The following is a 21,022-nucleotide window of genomic DNA, read 5'->3' as shown; positions in this document are numbered from 1 at the left end:
GTGAACCAGCGGATGGAACATCTCTCTCTGTCTCTCCATCTCTTTGTAATTCTGCCTTTCAAATGGATAAATAAATCATTTTTAAAAGTAAAAATTTGGGTACAAGATATTTTTTCTAATATATATTTTTCATTAAGCTTTTTGAAACCCTCTCACATATATTCTCCTATGGATCTTTGGAGATAATTAATTCTATTTTTAAAATATTCACATATGTATGTATTCCCATTCCATTGAAAGGGAGAGTGACAGAAGGAGAGAGAGAGAGTAAGATTTTCATTTGCTGGTTCACTCCTCAAATAGCCCCAATAGTCAGCTCTTGGCCAGGCCAGAGCCAGGAGCTAGAAATTCCATCCTGGTCTCCCATGTGGGTGGCAAGGACCCACACAGGTGGGCCATCTTCTGCTGTGTTCCCAAGAGCCTTAGCAGGGAGCTGGATCAGAAAGTGAGCATGCCGGCATGGGATGCCAGGCAGGGTGGCCGGCAGTGACTTCACCTCTGTGCCTCAATGCTGGCCCTCAGTTCAGTTTTATCCTCAATTTCTGCATCTGTTTGACGAACAATTCCCTGTTCCAGAAGTTGTGCAGGGCCCAGGGTATGGTACGACTTACTGGCTCATACTCTGCCCTGGAAGGAAGGGGCTGCAGGCAGCCTGTGCAAGTCTCTGGGGAAGTTGGCCTGTGCTTGCCGGTTGCCACTTCCTCCAGGCTACCACATGACTGCCCTTGCTGGCTCCCCTGTGAGGGGGCAGAGCCAGGTAATGACGGGTGGCTACTGAGTGCTGAGGTGAAGTGGTTGTGTGTGTGTGTGTGTGTGTGTGTGTGTGAGAAAGAGGGTGCTCCCAAGCAAGAGCATTGTGTGAGACCCCTCCCAAGCCTCCCAATTTCTTGCTTTCAATCTGCCTTGGTTTATGATTACACTGATGGTGGTGGCAGCTCCCTGAGCCTGATGCTAAAGGACTAGGAAGAAGGAAGTCCCCGGAGATTCAGGGTAGCCAGGTAGTGTGGGTAAGCCATAACTCCCTGCTGCTGTCATGCCACAGTGCCCAAACCTGGCCTCCCATGACTGATGCACAGTCCTCCAGATCAGAGTGTCCATGTGCACCTGCCAATGATGGATGTGGCACCTGCTATTATGATCAGAACATTGTACCCAGCTGCAGAGTCAGAGTAATTTGGTTTGAGTATGAACAAACTAGGGTGAGGTGACCATGGATGACACGAAACCCAAGTCAATAATATTTCCATGTTTCTGAAGATCAAATTAACACACACAAAAGAAATCCATGATGAACAAAATAGTGAAATATCCAATCAAGACAGGGCCAATGCTTCATTGGTGCCACCCTGCAGATTTGCAGAGAGAAAAATAGACAGAGAGAAAGATCTTCCATCTGCTGGTTCACTCCCCCAAATGACCTCAACCGTTGAACTGAGCTGATCCAAAGCCAGCAGCTTCTTCTTGGTCTCCTATGTGCCTGCAGGGTCCCAAGGCTTTGGGCCGTCCTCTGCTGCTTTCCAGGTTATAAGCAGGGAGCTGGATGGGAAGTGGAGCAGCTGGGATTCAAAGGGCTGGCGATGCATTTAACTTCACTTGCAATCCACATCAAAGTGTCCTTTCCCATCCTGGTTACTCCGCTTTCCATCCAGCTCCAGGCTGACACATCTGGGAGAGCAGCAGAGGATGGCTCCAGTTCCTAGGCTCCTACTACCCCTGTGGGAGACTCGGATGGAGCTCCAGGCATCCAGCTTTGGCCTGGCCCAGCCCTTGCTGTTGTGGCCATTTGGGGAGTGAACCAGTGAATGGAAGATTCTCTATCACTCTGCCTTTCAAATAATTCTGCATTTAAGAAAAAAAAAAGCAGTGGGAATGAATGGGATCATTTCTTCTCTTTCAGGACAGTCTTGGAGTATGCACACATCACCTCTGTTTACGACCCAGGCACAGAGCCGTGTGGCTACCAGCACCTCCACAGCCTCCCCGTCTTCCAGGAAGGACAGGCTCCATGATCTAATCCCTGTTTCTCTGGGATCTGGGCTCAGTTGAACAACAGCTTCTGTATTAAGGAGAAGGAGGAGAGTGTCACTTCATTCAGCCACCCACAGATGCAATGTGGAACACCCAGGTGACAGCCCCTGAATGGCCCAGTGGCCTTGGACAAGACTCGGAACTTCTCCAGTGTCGTTGCAACCGTCTGAAGCAGAGACTTCCAGCTTGGGGTTTACTCAGGGCACGTGCACTCACCTTGGCCATGATTCTCTGCCCAGCGCCTTTCATTCTTGGGGTCCTGCCTCAAGTCAGTTCCCCGACATGGCCCTGTATCTGTCAGGGTCTCCTTCATGGCATGCACAATTGTGTGCCACTCTGGAATGAGCGGTTCACGGGATTGTGGACTCTTCAGGGCAGGCCACATCTATCTACCTGTCCCTCCCTCCCCAGGGTGCCCATGCAGGACATACCCACTGGCTGCAGGGGGTAAATGAACAAGTTACAGTTGTGGCCCTGTGACTGCAAACCTGTAGGTGTGGGTCTCCCTCACCCAGAAAACTTACACTTAGGGAAGGACGAGAGCCAGGGGGACATGCAGTAGTAGCCCATCTTTGCATGAGAAGATGTTGTTTGATGCAGCAACTCTTCCCCCACCTGCTTCTGAAGTTCTGGTCAGGTACCCAACGGCAGGGATCTGGAGCCTGGGGCTCTTGATTCGTTTCCCAGCCTGGGCACACTTCCTCCACCCATAGAGCTGCTGGAAACATACAGTTTGTACATCCAAACCTGGCCACATCGAGCCCCGTCTGTCTGCCATCTCACCTGCTCACGGGAGCCAAAGGCAAAAGAGAAGTGGCCACTCCCGCAGCGGCCCCAGACAGAACGGGTTTCCCCTTGCAAAGACCAAGCTGCTCTTGGTCCAGCTGTGGTTCCCACCCTCCCGCAGCTGAGTGGCAAAGGGATTCCGGCTGAACAGGGAAGGTGGCTCCCCAAAGCCCAGCCTTCCCCAAACACCAGCATTGCCTGGTGATGAAGAATAACACACAAGTCCCGAGAAGAGCTTTAGAGTCCACCGCCAACAGCTCCTTCCCCAACGGAAGTTACCAAGGCTTTGGCCCGCAGCAGAGCCAACGGAGAACAATGGGACTGGGCGAGCGGGAGCCTGCGGGGTTCCCTGGCTGCCTTGTCATCGCCATAAACCTCATTCATTACTCCCGGTCCCCTAGGCCGCCTCTCTCCTTACCAAGGCATCCGCTGGCTTCGCTGCTGATTCCCACACGGCGTGAAAAGCTCTTAAACCCCCTGCTGTAGTTTTAATGGGGGCAGTGACTAATTTAGCCCTACGCCACCAACCGTCAAATCGAATCTTCTATTGGTGCTTACTGAGGGCTCACCTGGGCTCCATGGGGTTCAAGATAAATCCGGAGCTGGGGATGGCCTGGGGATGATGACGCTGCAACCCCTAGAGACATAGGGCCTGCGGATGATCTCAACGCCTGGACACAGGGTGGCCCGCCCCAGCCCCAGCTTCCTGGGGGAGTTGGCAATATTTTAGAGTTCTACCCTGAGCAGTTCCTCCAAACATCCAAGTCTCCAGGGGTTGAAAATCAGGGTTCACTGCCTTCAGCTTATAAAAGGCAAGTGCCCTGGATTTCGGGGGGTGACTGTCCCACCACAGCCAGGTGACAAAGATAAAGGCACGGCCTGCCCTTGCTACCAAGGCATGAGGGGGCAGAAAAGAGAACTCCTACAGGTCACCAGAAAGTCCCTGGATAGCAGAGTCTTCTAGAAGATGATGGGTTTAATTGTTCCAAATTCCACGCCCGTGACTTAGTATTACATTATAATTAGGTACAATCTGTCTGCCTGTTTCATTTCCGCTCTGCAGAGGGTAATAACCGCTCTCCTTGCCCCTTGTGAAAAATGAGCAAGGAAGGGCTTCCCCAAGCAGGTTCTGGCCTCTGATTGGCCAGTCGGCCAAACACCAGCACCAGGGAGGTGTGTGAGGTGGTCTGAAGGTGGCTGGGGGATGAAGGCTGCCCTGGGGTGCGGGTGGGGCACTAGGATGCTACCAAGACTAGAGGAAGGTGGGGCGAGGTGCCAGGGTGCCCAGTGCAAGGAGACAGCCCCCTCAGGCTTGTAGGTGTTGATGCTTCCTTAAGGTTTGTACCCTAGGTACCTGCGTGCCTCCCTTAAGGCCACCACTCTGCCTTGGGAGGCTGCTGCTCCCACCACACTCTGTTCTCAGCTCTGGCCCTCACTCCTCTAACCCCCTCCCTCCTCCGCAGTTAGAATCCAAGTCCCGCATGGCAAAGTAAGGGTTAACCTGTGTGCAGGTGATCCCTCCATGGTGTGGCCCTGGAAAAGCTGTGTGCACCCTTGGGTCTCAGTTTCCCTATGTATGCACACGCACGCGTGCGCGTGTGTGTGTGTGTGTGTGTAGGGTCTATGGTGTACTGTTCCCAAGGGAAGCTTGAATGCGATGAGAGCTGCCCCCCCCGCCCCACGCTGGACCCCCCCGAGGCTGGGGAGGAGACAAGCAGGCAGCGGATGCTACTCGCACGGATTCCCTTTATTGAACGGTACTAGTTACTGCAGTCAGATTAAGTCACATTTAAAAGCAGACCATCCAGTAGCACTGAAACCGATTCTATTCATTACATAGTTTTAATCACTGTCCGGTGAACTGGCAAATCCAATCAAAGCATTAGTCTTTAATTAAAAAATTAAAAAGAAATATCCAGACAATAGCCAAGCAATCACATCACAATGCACAATTACCTAGAATTGCAATTAAAAAGTAGTTAACCAAAGGGGAGGGAGTGGGGAGGGGCGGGGAGAGGGAAGAGAAAAACAAGAAAAAAAATTAAAAAAAAAAAAGCAAAGGGGAAAAAAAACCACACTAATCCCTTTTCTTTTAAAAACTATCAATATAATACATGAAGGAACAAAGGGGGCTAGCTCAAAATGCGGGTTTGCCTAACTCTAAAAACGTCGTCTGTGGCGGAAACTCTAAAAGCACGCTAGCTATAGCAGGACAATAAAAAATACTGAGCATGGAATACTTTTAATCTCTGCCATTAATATTCATTTCCAGCTGCTTATAATAGCAGCGCCTCATGGCCAAATCATTAGAGTTTTACATCTGGGTTGCAAATGACACTTTGATTGGATGTAATGTTCAAATGGCCCTCCCCACGGCGTCTCCGGCAAGCCTTCTGCGGAGAGGTGTCCTGTCGCGCGTCCCTCACTGTGCGTGCTGGCTCATCGTGTGGTTCTGCAGAGGCGAAGAAAGGAGACACGCATGAGGGCAGAAGAATGGAGAGCCCGCCTCTGCCCTCCCACCCGGCGCCCGGACGCCCAGGGCTGCGGAAAAGCGCCTCAATCATTACAAAACCAAATGTACTGAGGAAGAAGTGCTGGGGGCAGGGGCAGGGATGGGGTGTGGAGGTGTAGGGGTGTGGGGCGCGCAGCTGCCCAGACACCACGCAGCCCCCGGCTTGGGGACAGGTTTCTGTGGCTGCCAACCTCAGCTCTCCGCAAACTGTCTCCCACTCCCACCCCATTCAGGTCTTAGTCCGGGAACTCAAGCTCCGTGGAGGGGAGGCGGCTGGAATTCACCACAATCCAGTTCCCCTCTGCATCCCCATCCCACTCTGCCTCTGTCGCCCCCAGCTCAGGGCCCCCTCCTCGGTCCTCAGCCGAGCAGAGGGAGGCAGCAGATGTGCAGCTCTCCGGCCAAGAAACACCCGAGTGGGCACAGACGTGCGGAGGCAGTGGGCAGCCGTGCCGCCTGCAGCCGAGGCAGCGGACGGGTCACCCGGCAGGAAGAGCGCGGGAGGAGCCTCGGCTGCCAGGCTGGGGGGTGGCGGCCGGGAGGGGAGGGGGCATCAGAAGACAGGGGTGGCATGCAGTTGGGCCAAATCCGCCAGGGAATCCGGATCCCGATTGGGGCCCCATGGCCAAACGCTTCTCTCGCCACAGCCCGCGGCGCTGGCGCCCTCCTGCCAGCCAGAGCTGGGCCAGCCGGGTGGATCTGTTTGCACAGCAGCCAGCAGCCCGGGGCTAGGGGGCGGGATTTGGCCTCGGAGAGCCAGGAGTCTTTTTGTGTGTGTGTTTGTTTCTTTTCAGCAATGCACGTTCCAAAATCAGAGCGATTTCATCAAAGCCTCAGGTGGTGTGCCGCCTCGTGACCCCGGCGGGAAGGAAGCAAACTCCGCCAGGACAGAATGGCCTTGCTAGGGGCGGTTCAGGCCCAAGGATGTCCCCGGGAACAGACACCTATAGGTGCTCCTGTCTCCCTCGCCAGCCGCCCCAGCCGGTGAGCACCCAGACCCGAGGCAGCGGCCTGCAGCTCCGCTACTGACCGCCAGGGGTCAGAAGAGGCGCTTTGTCTAACTCCCAGGTTCCAAGTCTGGGAACACTGGCAGCTTCACCCAGAATCCTGGGGCCCAGGTAGGGCCACACCCACTCGCTGACACAGCAGCCTTGGCGCCTTCTCACTGTGGGCATGGCCATGGTGCTGCCACAGGCCCTTCCAGCCAGCAGTCCCAGTGCCCTGGGGTCACACCGCGATGCCTACTGACACTTGCAGCTCAGAGTGTCCCTCGCCCTGGGCCCGGGGACAGACACGTTACTGGCGCGTGGTCAGCATGCACTGTTGTGTGCCTGGGCAGACTGGCTACCACACATCTCACTGGAGCTTTACATGGGGAGTCCGCTGTAAGGTTAGGAGATTAAGGCTGAGGAGACGGACTGGCCCAAGGTCACCTGGCTAGGAGGCATGAGCAGCTGACCTGGGCAACTGGAAACCAATGGACCCCTCCATCCCACGCCGTGGCTCGCGTGGATCCTCAGGCTTCTCCACCAAGCATAAGTATCAACTCTGTCCAGCACCTTGGTGGAGGCGTCATGGACCCACAGGCACAGAGCAGGTTGTCTGAGGCCACAGATGGGATGCCAGTCGTTTCCATGGGAACGCCACCCTCCAGCGGAGGCACAACCAAGCTCTCCTGCAGGTGTCCAATGCCAGCCTCCACACGGGCCATCCTGCCAGCTCCATGCTTGACTCAGTTCCCACCCCCACTCTCCTTCCTCCCAACCAAGCTCCTCTGGACACATCATTTGTCATCCCGCAGCCGCTGGAGGCCACCTTGGGCAGCAGAGACGGAGCGCCCTCCAGCGAGGCTCTGGCTCCCCAGCAGCACAAAGCCAGAGGTGGGATCTACAGTGCAGAGTCCTCGAGGCCCACTCACCCCCACACAGGGGCAGGGGGAGTGTGGGGAACCTGGGGAGGATGAAGCTGCCTCCTGCCAGGATACCACAGACAGGCCCACGTGACACAGGGGTCACCAGGCATTGCACAACTTCCCACCTGGCACTCCTGGGTAGGAAGATAGATGAAGGCCACTGGTGGGGGACAGGGCGATGCAGTGGTAAGGAGCAGCAGTGAGCTGTCTCGTGTAAGCAGTGGCAGCAGGTGGCTCTTGGGTCAGACTCAGGGAAGCACTTTCGCCAAGAGGGTTCTAAGACAGAGGGTTAGAGCTTTCTTCCCTGAAGCTGTGTTTCAGGAATCAAACCAGGGAAAAGTGTCCACGCTCAATGCTGCCAGAGGACTGGGCACCCAAATTTATTCTGCACTGCTGAATGCTCGGCTCGGGACTGGGCACAGCTAAGGGGCAGGGGAGGAGTCCACTGGGCCCACCCCCTCAAGTGGGCAGGTGTGGGAGGTGGGGAGTGAGACACAGAGATGCTCGGATATCCGGGATTAATGGTGCAGACCACAGCTCAGCCAGGGAGGAAGGTCAAGGCCACAGTGTGGGAGGGTTGCTGAGACGTCGCCGGCGCCTCCCCAGGCTAAGGGCTGTGTCTCCAAGGGCAGAGGGGATGGTGGAGAGCACCAGGCTCTGGGCTGAGGCCCTTCCAACTGGCACAGCTCAGCACTGGAACAGAGCCTGCAGTTCCAGCTCCACGGCTGAGAGCTCAAGTTCCAGGGCCCCAGCACCCCCATCAAACCTTCTCCAAGAGTTTCTTGCGCCTGGCATGTCTCTCACAAGGGCATTCTGCTTAATGTCTATTTCTCTGTTTATGCCGCTGCTATATTTAGCCCCCTTCCGAGGAGAGAGAAAATCGTTTGTGAAAGCCGCCGCTGCCACTGCTGGCCGACCCTGCAGATGAACACTTCCCAGCACCACGAAGGCCTGGGGGAAGTGGCGGTGGGGACACAGCATGTGTGTGCTGTGGGCTGGGACCACGACGGGCTGAGATGTGCCTGGGAGCCTGGGGGCAGGCCTGGCAGCCACGGTGGCCTCTGCCTGCCAGGGAGACGCAGGTGTGGGGCAGAGGCGCAGGTGAGGGAAATAAAACGGGAGGCTGGAGGGGCTGGGTGGCGAGGGCGGGTGGCCCCATCCATCGCTCAGCAGAATACATGCTGGCACGTGTGTGTCGGTGGTGCCTGTGTCTCAGGAGCCTTCACCTGGCACACAAGGCTGTCTGTCCCAGGGACATGATGTAGACATGGGCAAGGGGGCACAGGGGCCCCGCTGAAACCCAGAAGAGGAGCGCTGCCTGAGGGTGCCAGCCCTGTCCTGCCCACAGTGTCCGGAGGGGAAGACACCCAGCGTTCCTTTATAGGGTCATTCATTCATTCATTCATTCATGCACTGGAACTTCACCAAAGCTCTGCTTGGGGGATGGCCATTGCATTTATGGTGTGGAATTAGGCAGCAAAATGATGCTGATCTTGAATGCTGTGCAGACTAATGGGATGGGCACAGTGGGAGCAGGGCAGGTGCACAACACAAGATGGCTGTACCGTGACACATGGACCCAGGAGTCACTCGGGGGTTCAGCTGGGCTCCAATTCTGGGGACAAAACCCCTTGCTCAACCTCACCTCCATGTCCCACCAGCCCGTCGCCCACACCAGCACCATGTGCCCCTCCCTGGTTAGAAGCTTGGCTGGCTTCTCAAGGTGTCAGTCCTATGTGTCCCACGATCTGGGCCCTGCTGGGTCCTTCCTTTGACATTTGCCTACCACAATGCCATGTTGGGGAAGACTGGAGGTGCTTAACCATGCTGGCTGCCTGTTGCCGCAGAGCAGCTGGAGACCTGGCTGCACCTGCCAGGAGAGGATTTCCCTGCGTGGCAGGGGGGCTGTCAGGAGCTCCCCCCACCTCCCCCCACCCCCACCCCCCTCCAGTGTCCTGATATCTGTCTCGGTGTGATCTGTCACATGGTCCTGAGCAGGTATTCATGGCACAGCCACTGCCCTGGAATTCAAGCTGTCCCGTCCTAGCCATGTGGCCTCAGGCACGTTCCCGACCTCTGGGTTTCAGGGCTAGGAGGGGAGCCTCTTCCTAGAATACCTGGAGAACTGGGGAGACAGTATGCATCTCAGGCCTGCTCTAGAGAGTTCCATGGAGGTGCCCGTCCCAGTGTTTCTGTTCAGAGAAGGGGCTGTGTGCCGCTTTGGTGCTGCTCCTAGGAGGGGGTCTTGGCAGAGGATGAGCAGCCCAGGCACAGGGGCCCTCCCTTCCTGTGCCAGGGCTGGTGCCCCCTCGGGAGTGCTGCTGAGTTAGCCTCATGCTCCCCACCCCACCTGGCTACACCCTCTGCACTTCAAGTCACTGCTGCTGGGTTGTGGGGGGAGGAGCCTGAAGGAGTCACCCCCCCCCCCGGGGTGGCTGGGGAAGGCACGCACTCATCCACGCCCGCACTAGCGCCTCCTTTATCTCCAGAGACAGCCTGCAGGGTCCACCTGGCCTTCACCTTGAGCCCCAACCTGGCGGCTCAAGTCACAATGGCTTTTGCAAGGCTACCTTTGAAACAATCATCAAACCAAAGCCAAGAAGCTGCCTTAACCATGGACAGATCCCATCTCCAGCTGAGAGGTAAGGGTCTGGAGCCGTGGTGGAGCTGTGTGGGTGACACAGCAGCAGGCAGGAGATGGAGCAAGGCATACGCTGCTCCTTGTCTGGCTATGTCAGAGCTAGTGTGAAGTCACAGACACAGAACTTCAGCTTCAGGCAGAAGCTGGCCTTCCAGGAGCCTGGGTATGGGTAAGCCCTCTGTGTGTGTGTGTGTGTGTGTGTGTACAAGGAGGGAGGGCACTGATTCCACAACACACTCAGCAAAGCCTCATCATGACCCTTGAGGTTCAACACTGTTTTTCTTCCTATTTTACAGATGGGAAAACTGAGGCCCTGGGCATTTCGGATCCTACAGCAAAGAGCAGGATCTGCATACACAGCCTGTTTGCCCACCCCCCACTCGCCATGGCCCAGCCCTGTCTGTGAAATGTGAAAAGTGCAGCATATGTTGGGGGAACAATGAGTGCTTCAGCTTGGCAGAGGCACAGGGTGTGGGCCATGGAGACCAGCCTGGGAAGGAAGGCAGGGGCTTTATTGATGAGGCTCCTGGATGCCAGACGAGGCAGCTTGCCCTTAAATCTGGGCCATGGGGAGCCATCGAAGGTATTTGAGCTGTGGAGTTACACAAGAGGCAAGACACAGGGAGAGGCTCCCGCCTCCAGCAAACAGGTGAATCAGCAAAGCCTCCTGCTCTTTGCATCTCCCCCTGCGCCCTGTCCCCTGCTCCCTCCAGAAGGCTGCTCCCCAACACACACACACACACACACACACACACACCATCTCCCCCTGTGCAGAGGGGACCGATGTGGGCAGCCCTGCTCCCCTTTCTGCATGCCTCACCTGGGCAGCCCCTCTCTGCTTGTGAGCACTTATTTTTAGAAGCGCTTGACAATCGTCCAAGGGTCTAAGACGAACAGATGGCCTGTCTTACAGGCTCGTATGTTCGCTAGTTTGCACTTCTGACAAACGGTAAGCGCACTCGAGAGCACGCCGTCAACGGCGCTGAATGAATACTCAGAACACAGTTTAGCTAATGCACATCATTAAAATTAGGAGTGAGTGATGGCCCAGGTTCCCCTAAACGCAGCCCGGTGATGCAGCCGGGGGGGGGAGGGCACCAAGGCTAGGGCACGGATGCACACCCCCAAGCCGGTGAGCCAGCTGCTGGCCTGTGTATACAGAGGGCACAGGGGGTTGGCTGGCATGCTGGTGACAGCGCCCATTTCTGACATTAGAATGAAGCTGATGACCCCTGTCCTGGGGACACAGCCCCGGAACGTCCAGCCACGCACACAGAGCATAGCAGTTTCTGTGCATTCAGGAGACACGCGCGACACTCCCAGACAGCACTGCAGCCTGTTGTCTGCCACTCCAAGCAGCAGGAAGTGAGCGTCGCCACGCTCTGCCAGACACAGACGCTTACTCTCCTGGGATGGCCTCAGTCCATCTGAGGTGGGGCAGGCAGGGCCCGACTTCCAGGGAGCTTGGGGGCTGGGGGCTGCTGCTCCGTGGTGGAACCAGAGCCAGAGGCCGACTCAGGGACCCAGGAGTCACCAGGGCCGGGTGGACGAGCGGAAGCCGCATCCATACGGCCCCTGACCCATGTTCCTTTCATTCGGAGGATCCAGGAAATCTGCAAGGCGGCCAGTCCGGGGCTGCTGTGCTTTGGACACAAACCCCAGCAGAGAAGGGTATTAGGGGGAGCCAGAGCCTGGCATGGGGTGCCCAGTGTGCACACAGGTTCCCATCCAGTCACCCAAAAAAGCAAAGGAGTTTCCAAAACCTGCCTGGAGGGGCTGCTGGCTTGGAGACCTGCAATGACCTCTGTGCACTGCTGGTAGGCAGAGAGCTGTGGGCATGTGTGGGCCAGGGTGAGGCTTGGGTGCCAGGCCAGGGAGCCAAGGCCAGGGTAAGACCTGTGGCTGAAGTCATGAGCAAAGGAGCAGCGAGTGTCTCCTGGGCTGTTTGTGGCTCTGCCCCTCCTGGCACCAGAGGCCACGTCTGTTCACAAGCTGCTGTGGCTGTGGAGAAAGGTGGGGGCTATGACGCGCGGTCCCTAGGTGTAGTATTGCCAGGTGACCACGTGCTCATATCTGTGAACCCCTCCTCGTGAGTCACAGCCGAGTCCACTCTAACCACACTAGTCGGGCACCTGCATGGACTCAAACAGGAATCAGCACGGTAGTACCCTTCCCTCACAGAGAGCGAGGCCGGGCCCCTAACAAGATCGGGTTCCACTGGCATTCAGCTCCATGGGACGTGGCTCCCAAGGACACGAGAAAGGCTCAGTTCCTGCCCCAAAGAGTTACACCACGCAAGATGAAAGCGGTGTAGCAAGGGGAATGGGGCACAAACTCAGTGCGCCTCAAGGTCACAGAAAGGCAAGATGTGGTGCAATCCACGAGGCCTGTCTGTGACAGGCAGGACTCCTGGGACCATGAGGACTAGGGGGCTGCATGGGGACCTAGAGCTGAGGGGTCTGGCGTCTCCTTGGGTTTGCAGTTGGGTTAGGTGCAGTGCAGGAAGGCAGGCCTACATCAAAGGGTGCAGTATGCTCAAGCACAAGCCGGAGCCAGCAGTCTGGGGGCGGGGAGAGGTGTGTGTGTGTGTAGGACATGCGGAGGGTAGAAGCTGCACTGAGGCCAGAACTACCTGTGTGTCCTGGGCACTGCTGCCCAGTGGGCAAGGCTCGCACAGCTGGTCTGAGAGTTCCTGCAGCGTACTAGGCGCCGGCAAGCTTGACCAGCAGCCCCCGAGAGCGGTCTCAGGGGCTGGTGGCATTGCTACTTGAGGGAACCAGCACCACGTTGCCTGGGTCACGACTCTCCTGGGACACTCTTGGATGTCTAGGGACTTCAGAGCCCTGCCATCCACGTGCCGTGGTATCCCATGGGGGAGAAGGAAGGAGGGAGCCAGACTGGATGAGACCAGCAGTGAAAGCAGTGGGCGGAGGCCAGCTCCTACTGTCCACAGGTGTGCACACGGGCACCCTCCCGCCACACTCATGTGATCGCTCTCATCCCACAGCTTCCTCCCCCCACACTCCTTGTATTCACAGCATGCTACAAAGTGGGTCAGGGCTTAGAGTGGTTACGCTGGCGCTGGGTCTTCCCCAACAGCCCATGCCTCCCAGGAATCCTGGAGACCCTACTGAAGACCCCTTCCTGATGAAAGGAAGCCAAAATAAAATCAACTTCTGGGGAGCAGCACAATCCAGGCTGTGCCCCTTGTACAGCACCCACCCAGCCCCCGACTATGGTCCAGATGTTCCTCCTGCGTCTGGGATCACTCCCTCTCTGTCCAGGAGTCAGAAGCCTCATCTCCTTCCCCTGTTCTGCCCCCACGGTGTTGGCTCAGAGCCTGCACTTGCTAAAGACCCAAGGAGTTTCTGAGATGCCCACCTGCAGGAGCAGTCAAGCTCCCATCACAGAGACAGAGAGGAGAGAGGGGACAGAAGTGGGCAACAGTCCCTCCTCCAGGCCAGCCCAGAGCCTGACACTAAACTTTCCTTAAAAGTGCTGGGAATGTTCTCAAGAGGTAACAGCAGGTGCACTCGGGCCCTCTCAGGTGAAGCTGAAAGGTGAGCCTGGTAGCTTCCACGGGCTGGGGAAGTGGAGAGCAGGGAACTAGAAAGATGAAAAGTTTCTGGAGGTGAGTGGGGCGACGGCTGGACAATAGCCTACCTGTACCAGATGCCACCCAGCTAAAGGCTTAACCTGGCTATGGTGCACGTTTCATGTTATGCGTATTTTACCATAACAAAATCGACGTGGAGGGATGGCAATGTTGCACCAGAGTCGCTGAAGCCACCACTTGCCATGCTAGTATCCCCTACTGGAGCACCAGCTTCAAGTCCCAGCTGCTCTGTTTCTGATCTAGCTCCCTGCTAATGTGCCTGGGAAAGCAGCTAAGTGGACCCCTATCACCTACGTGGGAGATCCAGATGGAGTCCCTAGCTCCTGGCTCGAGCCTTCTCAGCCTAGTCTCTTGTGGCCATTCTGGGGGTGAACCAGTTGTTGCAAGATCTTTCTTTGTCCTCTCTCTCTCTCTCTCTCTAACTCTGTCATTATACTTCTCACATATATAAATAAATCTTTTAAAAACACAACGTGAGAGCCAGCACTGTGATACAGTGGCATCCTATGTGGGCACTAGGTGGAGTCCTGGCTGCTCCACTTCCCTGCTAATGTACCTAGGAAAACAGCAGAGAGAGGCTTCATGTCCTTGGGCTCCTGCACCCATGTGGGAGACCCAAAAGAAGCTCCTGGCTTCAGCCTGGCCCAGCCCTGGCCATGTGCTCATTTGAAGAGTGAACCAGAAGATGGAAGATCTCTCTGTGTGTCATCTCCTTCTCTCTATCACTGTGATTTTCACATATATAAATAAATTTTCATAGAATGGGGCCCAGCACGGTGGCCTAGCAGCTAAGCTAAAGTCCTTGCTTTGAATGTGCCAGGACCCCACATGGACACTGCCTCTAATCCCGGCAGCCCCGCTTCCCATCCAGCTTTCTGCTTGTGGTCTGGGAAAGCAGTCGAGGATGGCCCAAAGCCTTGGGACCCTGCACCTGCGTGGGAGACCTGGAGGAAGTTCCTGGCTCCTGGCTTCGGATTGGCGTAGCACCGGCTGTTGCAGTCACTTAGGGAGTGAATCATCGGACGGAAGATTTTTCTCTCTGTGTCTCCTCTCTGTATATCTGACTTTGCAATTTTAAAAAATCTTGAAAACAAAACAAGACACAGAATGGGTAGGGTGCTACCTGAACAGTAGGGCAGGTTGGAGGGTGGGGCGTATTTGCACCAGTAGCCAGGTGGCCACCTCTGGTTCCAGGGCTGGAAGCCCCACACACCATCGCGGCTCAGGGAGTCCTGGACTGGATGACAAGGAGCTGCAGACTCCAGTGGACGACATGCAACTGGCCAGTCTGTGATTGGCGTTGGTCACGAGCCCCTCTTCAGTTCCAGCAGTAGCCCAAGCTGCCACTACGACCTGTGTGTGGCTCCCAGCACCAGGCTGAGGACAAAAAAAAACTCCGAAGGCCTGCAGAACTGGAACTCTTTGATCATAACGGTATGAGCAAACCCAGCTTGACACGGGCTCAGCACGTTTCACAAACAAAAAATCAGGACAAACAGCCAGCAGCTGGGTCGGCTACTCGAGATGAGGGTGGCACCGCCAACTCTGAGCCACGTGGTCATGAATGAATTGGTTATTCGGATGTTCTGGGGCCTGAGAACTCTAACCACACCTGTTTCTACTTTCCTCCAGGTTGCTGCACAAATGAAGACATCCCTGCTCCTGCACACCTCCCAGGAAATCAAACCCTGCAGATGGACAGCTGCCCCGACAGATATAGGGCAGTGTGCCCCAAACACACAGCCCAGCATCCTCTCCAGAAGGTTCCTGTGGCCCACAAGCCTAGCCCCTGGCTGACAAGGCTCCTCCTCCCCCAGCTACAAGGCCGCAGGCTCCCTGGACAGAGCGGACTAGAAAAGCAGAGGATGGCCCAGACCCTTGGGACCCTGTACCCGCGTGAGAGACCTGGAGGAAGCTCCAGCTCTTAGCATGTACCTGACATCCTCAGTATTGATGAACAGGTGGATGGACGGAAAGATGGATGGTGGATGAAGGATGGGTAGGAGGAAAGCTGGCTGGTGCGGATAAATAAGTGAGTAGAAGGGGGTAGACAGGTAAAAAGAGAATAAGGCTTTGGAGTTCAAGTCTCACCTTAGCCACTGCCTATCTCTGCGACCCAAGGCAAGTCACTCCACTTCGCTACGTGCCTATTGACCTATGGGAAAAGCCTACACCTACCTCACGGTCTTGTTAGGAGTTTCAGATCCGGTAGCAAGTACAGAAGGTTTTAAAAGCAAACGTGATGCAGAAGCTTAAAATCTTCATAACTAACAACTCCAGGCCGCGCCAGCAGCTTTCCAGACCATGTGTTCAGGTCTGACTTTGGAGAAGGTCAAGGGCACCCCTCACAGAATTGGGGCGTTTGTCATCCCTGTTCAAAGCACTCAAACTCAAATGCAGGCGGTCATCAGGAGACCCGCCTCTCTCCGTCAGGCTCCTACTTGAATCTCCAGTGCTCAACCTCAAATTTCAGGTCTGCAAAATGGTCAGAGTAGAGACAACTTCTTGGAGCCTTAAGCTGTTGAGCCCCAGGGAGATAAGATTCACCAACTGGTTAGTGTTTCAACAGCCAGCAACCCTGACTCCAGGTGGGCAACATGCCCAGTAAACAGACTCTTTTGACCTGGGAAACACACGTCCCATCTCCAAAGGGGGCAGCTGACCCTATGGGGCTGGTTAAGGATGCCAGGGGTGATGTGTAAACAAGACCAGAAATCCAGGCACTGAAGGGTGGTCAAAAGGCCAGCCGTGTGGGCTTCAAGTACCTTCCACTAATGCCAGACACTGTGAGGACTAAATGCTAAGAACCATGTCCGGTGCTTAATAACCCTTGGATAAATAGTAGCCATTACAGGAAACCTCCCTGTTTTGAAATATAGGCAGTCATTCAAAAGTTGCGCGGCCCCTGGTCCTTGAGTCGTGAGCTGTTGCACCTGCCATTCTGTAAAAACGTGTGATGTTACTGCCATGGTGACTGTCCCCTGGGTGTTCTGCTCTCCTCCCTAGGCCAGAAGGCAGGTGGATCAAACTGGGAAGGAAGGGTCTGGCATGCTTCCTCAACCTACTGGAGACCACCTGTAGCACCTTGCTTCCTCCTCATACTTGTCATGAGTATTCCCCAACAATTCTGTATTTGATTTATTCTAAGACCCCAAAGATACAAGATGCTCCAGCATTTGATGTGTCCCAAGGAACCAAGAAATGGGACCAGCTAAATGATGGCATGCAGATAATGTATTCCAGGTTAATAGAAGAGAAGCTATGTATCTTGCAATATGTCTAATAAGTACAGCTAACAGCTGTCACAATTACATGTCGAGTTCCTGCTGTGTGCCAGAAAGGCCACGAACTTCTCAACTATTACCCATACATCTCCCAGTTGCACCCATTTTCCATATGAGGAAATCAAGGCCATGTCTGAAACTTTCTGGCCTGGTTCCATCCCCACTATCTCCTTCTCTCTTGATGTCCCCCCACTGGCTGTCCCTGGGAGCTTATCAAGGAGACAACAATGATGACATGATCATCTGCCTCACCCATCACACAGCCTACCCAGGGGACCTCACGACAGTCCGGACTAGTCCCAGCCAGTCCCTGTTGGATTCTGTCTCAACTTTAGAAGCACTGAGGAGAGCCGTGTGCATTATTGACAAAGCAAAATTAATTTTCTGCTGTCTCCTCCCCCTTGCCTCTGTGCCAGCCCCACCCCCCGCCTCTCCGGTGAGTGTTGACGGGCGGCTGCTGACTGGCGCTCCTGAAATGCCAACTTGCATTTCTCATCAGTAATTTCTCTCTAAATGTCATTAGTAATTGTTCCTTCTCCACCAAAGAGCCCAAGCCGAGCACCCTGGCCTCATCTCTCCATTGCTGGGGGCCGGGAACCCCACCCCCACCCTGCCAGATCCCAGCATCCTGGCAGGAGGGAGCCCGCCCCACTCCTACCACATTGGAGAGACAGTCTGCTATATCATGAATCGGGTTTAACACGCAGGAGTTAGCCACGCCAAAAAGCCCATGCTTCTGCCACAGCTGGTAGCTCAGGCTGCTTGGGTTTGAGTCCTAGCTGGGCCATTGCCTCCCCATCTGTACCATGGGGACAATGACAACATTTGAAGACAGAGCAGGACACTCCACATGTTCCGGGTATTGTTACTGTCACTCTGCACCTACCTCCTCCTTGCCTCTCACCACCAGGCCTGCAAGTTCAGCTCTGCACTTACCAGCTGTGCGACCTGGCATCAAGCAAGTGGCCTTTCAGAACTGGTCCCTTCCATCAGAAGATGCTGCTGCAGACCCTGCCCCTGTGGTGGGCCCTTCCCCCAGCCCTCAAGGCAGCCAAACCTTTGCTCGGCTACTCATGAACTTGGGGCACCTGTATAGTAACTTCACAGGAGTGGCATCTGTGAGTCACCGAGAGGGTCTTGCAGATGGTAAGAAGCACCCCTCACCCCAGAGCCATGCCTCTTTGCCCTAGGGCAGGGTCTTCCCCGTACATCTAGCTACGTCTTTGTATAAGGCAGCATTGGCAAGCGCTGTATGCAGGACAAACCCCGGCAGGTGCTGAACCATTGTTCCCAAGAAACTGAAGGCATTTGGTTCTGACTGGGAAGGGGCTGGGCTCATGGTACACACGGTGGCCGCAGCCTCGAGCTCCTGGCAGCCCCTGGCAGCTCCCCTGTGCCCATCTGTTGCCATGGCGTCGTGCCCCACTCAAGTTGGTTGGCCTTCTGCCCCAGGGCGTGAATGACAGGCTCCACCGGGCAGACGGGTTGCCCGAGGCCAAGGCCAAGGGCCATTTCTGCCCAAAGCTGGACCTCGGCAGGGTGGCCCCCTCCCACTTGTCCCCATCTGGGCCTCGACACACTTCGCTGCTCAAGCAGGCTGATCCCCGGGGCTCAGAAGGGCATCTGAGCACAGCCGAGCTCAGCCTTCTGCCTCCATAACCCCTTCCAGATGCCCCTTCTCCTCAGGGCCACCCTCCCACCCCTGAGCCTCTGCCCCCCAACCCCCGCTGCTCCCCTCTGCTGGCTTCACGCCTGCCCACTGTGCACGGTGGCTGCAGGGCTCTCTGGAGCTGTCCCCATTGGGTGATGAAGCCCACGCTGAGCCTGAGGGAGGACGCAGGCACTGGTGTCAGGCTGCATGGTCTCAAAGCTCGACCCACAGCAATGGTGTGAGCAGGCGGCCTCAGTTTCCCCAGAGCATCCATCTATGTGCAAGGCCTGAAGGGGATGTGTCCTGCGGAATGCTGTCTGGAGCTGGACACTCGGAGGAGCTGCTGAGTAGCACAGTGGGGCAAGGCATCTGGGTCCTCTGGCTTGTGAAGACCAGGAGCATGGTCAACGCTCACTCGCCTTTTGGTCTTATCCCAACACAGAGACACGGTCAGTAAGCCGGTCACTCTCAGTGAGCAGGGCCCAGGTCCTGAGATGACCCTGCTGTGTGGGGTTGTCTAATCTGTTACGCTGAGCCCAAGTAGAACAGCCTTCATCCCAAGTGCCTGGGACCTAAGTGTGCTGCATTTTTGCAGATGTGGAAACATTTGCTCCGCGTCATGAGCTATCCTGGAGATGGAGTCTCAAGAAATGAAATACAACTTTCCTTTATGTTTCATGCATACCCGACATAGAGCATATATGTGCATAATGCTGTGCATGCAACAGAGTTCAGTAGGGGTGGCATTTCCCCTCTTGGTGTCACCTAACTGCTCCAAATGTTTTGAACAGTGAGGCATTTTAGAACTCAGATTTACAGATTGAGGATACTGGACCTGTACGTGATTGATAGTACGTGATACTACATGATACTGCTCCTGAGTGATGCTATGCTATAAGCTAGTGACACTGTGCTCTACTTCACTACGCAACACTATCCTGCACTTTAGTGATGCTATAATTCACTACATGCTAGTGATGCTAGGCTACATTAACTAAGCAATTCCATACTGTATCATATTATACTCTATTATACTATATTGTACTCTAGCGATGCTATCCCATGTAATAGTGAACCACACTATGCTTTAGTGATGACAGTAATACTGTCCTCTATTCTACAACACCATACAGCACTATATTATAGGATAATGATACTATGCTCTGCTATATTATAGTGATACTAACTCCACTATGCTACATGAGAGAGATGCTATATTATACCATGAGAGTGATACTGTGCTATACCATACCACGATACATCATTATGTCTCATAAACATGTCATAAATCTTGATGCACTTATGTTTACTGTATAATTTACTGTTGTCCTTCCCAATATACTCCATCCAGGCCTCTGTCTGTCCCCAGCACCTGAACACATCTGTTACATAACAGGTGCTCAGTAAACATGGGACTAGACTGAACACATCACTAAGGCTGACTGAGAGAAGGACCGAACCGCAAGCCCATGGTCATGACGACAAGAGTGGGTGATGATGGCTGATGGACCAAGCCTTGCCTCTGCATCACACCCTGACCTTGAGGCCTTTTCAGATCCCCTATCTGCTCTGTGACTTGCTCATTTGGGACAGGGTGGGACTTACAGCCAGGCCATAGGTTCCATAGCATGGGCGTGGCACTGCCACACCAGGTAACAGAATCAGGTTGGGCTAAGGTCTTCCTCGCGGAAGTGGAAGCAGGAGACACCAAAGGGTCATGCCGGAGATGCACCACAACTGTCCTCACCCATGAGCTCTTGATCTTCCCAACCATCCCAGGCCCCACTGCACAGATTAGGACGCTGAGCCCAGAGAGGTATCAGGGGAGAAGAGCAGCCAGGCGAGTCCTCAGCCTTCCTGGAGGCTGGTTCCTGGGCAGGCACTGGGGTTTCACTGTCCAGAATTCAGCTGCATCCCCAGGCACCCTCCCTGTCTTACACCCAGGTGAAGCCCAGAGGCCTTGCTCTTCCTGTGGCCAATGGGGTGGTGAGGCCTGGGCCGTCAACAAAGCAGAAAGAAGAAAGACGCTGCTGCTCACGGAAAGCATGGCCAAAGAGTCAAATGCTAAGGATGTGCCTAAAGCACTTTTAATGTTTAATTATTATTAGTTTAATTGACTGGCTGGATCTGGCAACGAGGTAATGGAAGTGTTTCCTCAGTTACTCATCTTCTAAGGGCCAAGAATTTAAAAATGGTCTCCCAGAGTCTGCATGCAGGCTGCACCCTCTTTCCATTCCTCTTTTGTTATCTGCTCTTTTTTCTACTTTGCAGGGGCTCGAAACAATATGGTAAGACATAATAATGGATGGGTGGGTAAGTGCATGAATCGATGGATAGATGGCGGATGGATGCATGGGGGTTGGATGGATGAATGGTTGGAAAATGGTGGATGCTGGATGGGTGAATGGATGGACAGATGGGGAAGTGGATGGATGAATGCGTAGATGGAGGGATGGATGGAGGGACAGAGGGATGGACTGCAGGCATGAAGAGGGAGACTTTACCTTCCACAAACTCACATTTGAGTGAGAAGGTCGGTGCATACCTAGTTACTTACGAACTACAAAGCGATTGAAGGTTACCCTAAGAACA

The 21,022-nt window shown here is 54.8% G+C and overlaps 1 protein-coding gene across 2 annotated transcripts in view; it reads right to left on the bottom strand.

The window, feature by feature from the left end:
- Positions 1 to 4,540: 4,540 nt before the first annotated feature.
- ZNF423 (zinc finger protein 423) overlaps positions 4,541 to 21,022 on the bottom strand; it is a 399,039-nt gene continuing 382,557 nt past the window's right edge. For both annotated transcript variants that reach the window (XM_058674445.1, XM_058674443.1), the window contains exon 8: positions 4,541 to 5,266. In XM_058674445.1, coding sequence (XP_058530428.1) covers positions 5,237 to 5,266 — 30 coding nt within the window. In that variant the 3' untranslated portion in view covers positions 4,541 to 5,236. The remainder of the gene's footprint in view (positions 5,267 to 21,022) is intronic.

Source organism: Ochotona princeps, chromosome 16 (genome assembly GCF_030435755.1).
Source record: "Ochotona princeps isolate mOchPri1 chromosome 16, mOchPri1.hap1, whole genome shotgun sequence".
In the NCBI taxonomy this organism is placed as follows: Eukaryota; Metazoa; Chordata; class Mammalia; order Lagomorpha; family Ochotonidae; genus Ochotona; species Ochotona princeps.
The sequence above is the reverse complement of the archived record's forward strand: the minus strand, read 5'-3'. Positions and strand labels throughout refer to the sequence as shown.